The sequence below is a fragment of the Prosopis cineraria genome, unplaced genomic scaffold, assembly GCF_029017545.1.
Source record: "Prosopis cineraria cultivar Desert tree isolate PC_DT_omini unplaced genomic scaffold, ASM2901754v1 PC5, whole genome shotgun sequence".
NCBI classification, from domain to species: Eukaryota; Viridiplantae; Streptophyta; class Magnoliopsida; order Fabales; family Fabaceae; genus Prosopis; species Prosopis cineraria.
Window position 1 is genome coordinate 10479415 of NW_026555336.1, and position 7880 is coordinate 10487294.

Sequence of the window (7880 nt, forward strand, 5' to 3'; positions counted from 1 at the left end):
AATCACACATGAGTGTTTAGCCTCTTCCATGAATGGGTAATATGCCACTCTAATCCATTAATTCAAGGTAAAAGAATGTTCACTTCACACCTATTCAATCCTAAAAATTACCACATCTCAAGAATCAAAATATCCATTCAAGAGCTAGGTAATTAAGTAACCTCAAACAAAACAAAACAAAGAAATTTTTTTTTGAATTTTTTTTTTGCAAAACCAAACAAAACCAAAAACAAAACAAAACAAAATGTTTATTTCTCTCCCCCACACTTAAATCATGCATTGTCCTCAATGTATGTATAGACTAGTGATAAAATAAGGTGAGATCAATAATGAATGCATAACAAAAGTGTGGTGCAGATATTTTTTTTTTCAAACTAAAACACAAAACAAAGAAGTCAAATAAAGCAAATAAACTCTAATTTTCCTACTAGGTTCATCTCCCCCACACTTGAACTATACCTATCATTAAATATATCAATTAAAGGAAGGTAAAAGCTCAAGGTTAGAGAGATACAACCTTATCATGGTGGTTCAAAAACATGTTGAGAGAAGTCCTCCTCCTTTTGAAGTGATTTGGCATCTTTGTAGAGCTTGCATAGGTGACCATTGATTTGCATAGTGGAACCCGTGGCTTTATTCAAGAGTTGCAAAACCCCATAGGGAAACACCTTGGTCACTAGATATGGTCCCTCCCACTTAGACTTCAACTTGGCATGCTTATGAATAAACCTTGTTTGGAACAAGAGGACTTGATCTCCTTCTTGGAACTTTTTCCTCAAGATTAGCTTGTCATGAAGGATCCTTGTTTTCTCCTTATAGATTCTAGAAGACTCATAGGCATCCAACCTAAGCTCCTCAAGTTCTTGCATTTGAAGAAATCTCTCCTTAGCCGAAAGATGGAAATCCAAGTTTAGTTTCTTGATGGCCCAATAGGCCCTATGCTCTATCTCCACAGGGAGGTGGCAAGCCTTTCCATACACCAATCGAAAAGGAGACATGCCAATGGGAGTCTTATAAGCGGTCCGATAAGCCCACAAAGCATCCTCCAAGTGTAAAGACCAATCCTTCCTATTTGTGTTCACCACCTTGGTTAGGATTTTCTTGACTTCTCTATTTGATACTTCGGCTTGGCCATTAGTTTGGGGATGATATGGTGTAGAGATTTTGTGATGCACTCCATATTTAGCCAAGAGAGCCTTCATCATCTTATTGCAAAAGTGGGATCCTTGGTCACTTACCAAGGCCTTAGGAACTCCATACCTACAAAAAATATTAGATTTGAGAAACTTCAAAACAATCTTAGCATCACAAGTTCTAGTAGGAATGGCTTCAATCCACTTTGAAACATAATCAACACCAAGTAATATGTACTCAAAACTAAAGGATGGTGGAAAGGGACCCATGAAGTCAATGCCCCAAACATCAAAAATCTCACAAAATAAAATGGGTTGTTGAGGCATTTCATGTTTCTTACCCCAACTACTAACCTTTTGACATTTCAAGCATGCTTTACAAAATTCATAAGAGTCTTTAAACAAGCTAGGCCAATACAATCCACAATCTAAAACCTTCCTAGCTGTCTTATTTGAGCTAAAATGACCACCACATGCATGAGAGTGACAAAATTCAAGAACAGAAGGCACATCAACATCATCAACACACCTCCTAATCACTTTATCACTACAAATCTTCCACATCAAAGGTGGTTCCCAAATGTAAAATCTAGACTCTCTTTTCAATTTTTCAATGGCAAAACGTGAAGCACAAGGAGGCAAGACTCTACACTCAATATAGTTAGCAAAAGAGGCATACCATGGAGGCTTAGATGAAATGGCACACAATGCCTCATCAGGAAATGAATCACAAGGAATAGTAGGGTTAGAGTTTACCATAGTAGCTTTTAAATGAGGTAGTCTAGACAAATGATCCGCTACTTGATTGGTAGAACCACTCCTATCCCTTATCTCCACATCAAATTCTTGCATTAAGATCACCCATCGAATCAAGCGAGGCTTAGAATCTGTCTTCTTAAACAAGTACCTCACAGCAGCATGGTCAGTGTACACAACAACTTTAGAGTTAAGAAGATATGATCTAAATTTATCAAGTGCAAAAACAATAGCAAACAACTCTTTCTCAGTTGTGGTGTAATTAACCTGAGCTGAATCTAGGGTCCTAGATGCATAAGCAATCACATATGATAACTTGCCCTCTCTTTGACCAAGCATAGCTCCCACAGCAAAATTAGAAGCATCACATGACAACTCAAAAGGTAAAGACCAATTTGGGGCTTTAAGAATGGGAGGGGAAATGAGCATGCTTTTCAAAGTGTCAAAACTCCTTTTGCAAGCATCATCAAAAACAAAATCAACATCTTTTTGTAAGAGTTTAGACATAGGCAAAGCAATTTCACTAAACCCCTTTATAAATCTCCTATAAAAGCCTGCATGTCCCAAAAATGATCTCAAATCTTTCAAACAAACAGGATATGGCAAAGAAGCAATCACATCTACTTTGGCCTTATCCACCTCTATGCCATTGGAAGAAATCAAATGGCCTAAAACAATTCCTTTATCTACCATGAAATGGCATTTTTCAAAGTTAAGCACAAGCTTCTTTTCAATGCACCTACCAAGCACTTTATCTAAAGAATGCAAGCATGAATCAAAGGACTCACCATACACAGTAAAATCATCCATAAAGACTTCCATGCAATGTTCAATAAAATCACAAAATATGGACATCATGCATCTTTGAAAAGTACCAGGTGCATTGCAAAGACCAAAAGGCATCCTCCTATAGGCAAATGTACCAAAGGGGCATGTAAAGGTAGTCTTATCTTGGTCACTAGGAGCTATAGGAATCTGAAAATACCCACTAAACCCATCTAGGAAGCAATAATGGGACTTGGAAGCCAATCTCTCAAGCATTTGATCAATAAAAGGCAAAGGAAAATGGTCCTTCCTAGTCACATTATTGAGCTTCCTATAGTCTATGCACACTCTCCAAGCATTTTGAACTCTAGTTGGAACAAGCTCTCCTTTCTCATTTTTTACCACAGTAATCCCCCCTTTCTTAGGTACAACTTGGGTTGGAGACACCCACTCACTGTCAGCTATAGGATAGATGATCCCAGCACTAAGTAGCTTAACAACCTCTTTCTTTACCACATCTAAAATCAATGGGTTAAGTCTCCTTTGTGGTTGCCTAATGGGCTTAGCATTGTCCTCAAGAAAAATTTTATGTGTGCACACAATAGGGTCAATACCAGGAATGTCAGCCAAAGTCCAACCAATAGCATGTATGTTCTTTCTCAACACATCAAGTAATGCATTTTCTTCCTCAAGAGATAAAGAGTTAGAAATTATTACCGGAAGCTTCTCATTCTCAATGAGATATGCATACTTGAGATTGGATGGTAAAGGCTTCAACTCCAAGGTAGGTGGCTCTACACAAGAGGGAATGAGCTTCTTCAAGTCTAATTTGGTGGAATATTCCATGGTACTATCTTGTCTTTTAGGCTTGTCACTTGTTTTTGATTTCTCCTCTTCTTTCTTTACAGCCTCCCCCTTTTCTTGCAACTTGTCCTCAAGTGCTTGGACTTGAGCCACGGCCTCGACATGTGAAAGTGTAGAATTTTCCTCCAATAGCTTGGGAATCCTAAGAACATCAAGCTCGAGTGGAGAAAAACTCATAGATTCGGCCTTAATGGCTTTAGTACCTACAACACAAGAAGATATACCCTTCTCAAGCATTTCAAGATCAAGCATAGGAGATATTTTAAACAAATCATGAGAAGAAGTAGTTGCATCATTCAAGCATGCATCAATCTCTAAACAAATAGGACAACTACATCCATCAATACATGTAGTAGTAACAAGAGACAAATCATCATCAACATGTGAGAAAGAATCAAGCATGTGAGACTCACAAGCATCATGAAGCAATAACTCAATGGAACTTACACCTAACAAAGAATAATCCTCAAAAGGATGTTTCATTGCTTCATATATATTAAAAATAACATGATCCTCTCCACATTTCAAAATCAAACTACCTTTTTCCATGTCAATCAATGTACGGGCAGTCCTCATAAATGGCCTTCCTAAAATCAAAATATCATCCCCACTCCCTTCTTTTGACATATCAAGCACATAGAAATCCACAGGAAATAATAGACCTTTAACACAAACCAACAAGTCTTCTACTACTCCATGTGGTCTTCTAACACTTCTATCCGCTAATTGGCATATCATAGGTGTCTTATGCATGCAATCAAGACTCAAGGCATGATAAATTGAAAGAGGCATAACATTAATGGCTGCACCTAAGTCTATCAATGCATGAGAAAAATGTGTGTTGCCAATCTTGCATGGAATTGTGAAGGAACCGGGGTCCTCACATTTTATAGGGAGTTGAGGCTTCATGATAGCACTCACAGATGAGGGTAATTGTACCCTTGCATTAGGCCTAAATTTTCTTTTATTTGTACAACAATCTTTCAAAAATTTGGCATACTTAGGAAAGTTCTTAACTACATCCATCAAGGGTACATTAACATGAATCTTGTGGAAGAAATCATATACCTCTTGATCAAATTGTCCCTTTACTTGCTTAGGGACCACTTGTGCTTGTGGAAAAGGAAGCTTCTTCATAATCTCTTGACTTTGCTTTCCTTCTTCCTTCCTTGAACTCTCCTTTCTTGTTTCACTTTGCTCGGCCTCTCCCTCTTTTTCCTTACTAAACAACTCGGCCATAGTCCCCTTTTCCACCTTAGATGGTGGTTGCTCACATATGATCTCCTCAATGTTTTCATCCTCATCATCTCTACAAAAAGATGCATCATTAGGAGCAAAAGAAGAACTAGAAACATTAACATCAATTGAAGAATTTAAAGAGGGCTTCTCGGCCTTCCCTTGTCTTTTGTCTTCTTGTACTCTTTCTCCCAACTCCTTGCCACTCCTCAATGTGATAGCATTAAGATTAGCTTTAGGATTAGCAACGGTGTTGGATGGTAATGTAGAGGCTTGAGCATTGGCTGCACTTAATTGGTTAGCAAGCATATTCATTTGAGAAGTAAGGGCATCAATTTTAGAGTTCATGTTCTCACACTTGTTACCCATACTCTCTACCTTGTTCCCTAAGCCATCATACATGTTTTTATACAAAGAGTTCATTTCAATCAACTGCTTACGTAACACATTCACATCATTAGAAGAGTTCGAATTAGAAGAACTCTCAATTGGAACAAGCCTCCTATCACTATAAGAATTAGAAGAAGGTGTAAGAGAATTACCACTTGGATTGTAGCTTTGAGAAGAGCTACCTTGAGACAAATGAGGTGGAGGGTCACGGCCAAAGGTGTTTTGATAGGATCCTCTTTGTTGATTGTCTTGTAAAGCCACATTTGGATTTGAATAGGAGAAATTAGGATGGTCTCTCCATGAAGGGTTGTAAGTATTAGAATAAGCTCCTTGCCCTTGCCTCCCACCATAGGATTGTTTTCCATTGTAGATAGCATTTACTTGTTCAAACTTAATAGGACAATTGCTTTCTACATGCATAGGTGAGTCACAAAAAGTACAAGAATAAGGGACAAGTGCTTGAGAAGTACTTACATTGCTCACTTGAGATATTTGTGGAGCCAACATTCTCCCAATCTTGGCAGCTAGCAAGTCCACATATGAATCATTAAGAATTGAGGAACCTACCATATTCACATTTCTCTTTTCCCTTGTAGAGTATTGAGCACCACTTGAAGCCATCTTGTCAATTAGTTCCCAAGCCTTTAAGGAAGTGAGGTCAATCAAGCATCCACCACTAGCGGCATCAATGTTAACTTTGTCTCTTGGAATCAAGCCCTCATAGAAATATTGGACTAAATTCTCACTAGAAATTTGATGGTGTGGGCATTTAGCCAAAAGGCCTTGGAATCTAGTCCAATACTCATAGAGACTCTCATCCTCTCCTTGTTGGACCCCATAGATTTGCTTTCTCAAATTGGTGACCTTGGAATTTGGAAAGAATTTATCTAAGAAGAGTCTTCTTAGCTCGGCCCATGTGCTCACTTTCACATAAGAAGGGTAGTTGAAATACCATTCCTTTGCTAAACCTTCAAGAGAAAATACAAAAGCCTTAGCTTGAACATCATCAACATTTACATGCATAGGCTTCATAGTATCACAAACCAATAGGAGAGTATGCAAAAACCTATGACAATCCTCTCCTGGTAACCCATGAAATTTAGGCAATGCATTAATCAAGGAGGATTTAATTTCAAATTGAACATTAGTAGGAGGAACATATAAGCCATAAGGATTATCATGCCAATTAGGTTGAGTTAATTGCCTAATGCTCCTCTCCTCTCTAGGGTTATGCAAGCCTTCAAATTCATTATTAACATGGCCATCATCATGCAAATTCTCATTCCCATTCCCATGGCCCTCATTATGCACATGCTCATGTCCTAAGATACCTTCCATTGTTGAATTACAAACCAAATGAGAATCAAGAATAGGTTGTGATCTTCTCAATCTAGAAATAGTTCTTTCAATTTCTGGATCTAATTCAACAAAAGAGGTATGTTTTCTTCGGGTCATGCACTAATCAAGCTCAAAAAATTAAGAACAAAGAACAAACTAAACTAAAATGCAAATCAACATGAAACAATTCAAAACACACAAAAGCAAGAGAAATAATTTTTTTTATTAAACTCAATAGCAACAAAATGAAAAAAAAAATAACACCAAACAAGTAGAAAGAGAGTTAGAAATGCTCAATCAAGAAGCTTTGGCAATTCTGGAATTCGCACAGTAGGCTCTCTGGAGACAGTGAACTTGTGAATTTTCTATCAGCAAATCCACATGATAAATTCCCTGAAACTTTTATGAGAAACACAAGAGATATACAGGAAATTATATAAAACTTTTAGATTAAAAATCCTTCCCAATCGTTCCCAGAATTTTTCACAAGTTGGTCCTCAAGTCTGGAGAAACAGGATTTCGTCCAGAAGACCTTCAGAGCTTCTAACAAACTTTCAAATAGGAAAATGGAAAAATTGAAGAAACTCCTAAACACAAGAAACAAAGATAAGACAGCGATAAGAAAAATGAAACTGGAATCAATCAATTTGAACGCACAAAGAGGAAGATATGCTAACTCAAAGTTGAAACAGGGTTTTGGGAATCCTCTGTAATGGCTCCCTGGACCTTGTTAGATTGTAAAATTTCCACAGGACACTTCCCACGTCCAAAATTGACCAAACCAATTTTAAAGTGAAGCTAGGATATAGAGCTTTCAATGAAATAAATTCCACGTTCAAATTCCCTCAGACTCATTCCCAGTTAATTTTTCAATTTCAGACAGACACTAGAAACAGAGTATTTTCAGCTCTACACCAAACCAACGAAAATTGCACTAAATTTTTTTTTTCTTTTTCAAAACAGAATAAAAACACTCAAAACACACAAAAAACACTAAACAAGACACAAAAAACAAATTTTTATAATTTTTCAAAAATTTTCCAGGAACACTAAAAATGTAAATTAAGTACTAAACAACCTTAGAATTAAACTTAAACCATTCCCCGGCAACGGCGCCAAAATTTTGATAGGAAATTAGTCGCTTATCCTCAAAATTACACTAAAGCTAACCCTAATGCAATATAGGGCCAACCCTAGGTCATCTCCCAAGGAATGGTTTTAAGTCTAATTGAAAGTTATCTAGTGAAATAAATCAACCAAAGTTTGTAGGAATTTAGTTATCTATCTAATTATCTAAACTAATTACCTAATATGCAAGTAATTAAAATGCTAGTGAAAGTGAGTGAAATGAACTTCCCTTTTTACAATAATGGAACCCTAGAGATTAGTTGATTTTGG

At 37.1% G+C, this 7880-nt stretch overlaps 1 protein-coding gene and 1 non-coding gene across 2 annotated transcripts; one reads left to right on the forward strand and one right to left on the reverse strand.

Moving 5' to 3' along the window:
- Positions 1-1127: 1127 nt before the first annotated feature.
- Positions 1128-3886, reverse strand: LOC129310600 (uncharacterized). Its single transcript, XM_054952491.1, has 2 exons — positions 3372-3886; positions 1128-1260 (listed from the first exon to the last, which is right to left on the reverse strand). Exons 1-2 carry the CDS (start codon positions 3768-3770, stop codon positions 1246-1248), a joined length of 414 nt encoding a protein of 137 aa, XP_054808466.1. The 5' UTR covers positions 3771-3886; the 3' UTR covers positions 1128-1245.
- Positions 3887-5895: 2009 nt separating this feature from the next.
- Positions 5896-6002, forward strand: LOC129312243 (small nucleolar RNA R71). Its single transcript, XR_008593490.1, has one exon. It is a non-coding gene; the product is annotated as a small nucleolar RNA R71 (small nucleolar RNA).
- Positions 6003-7880: the final 1878 nt, after the last annotated feature.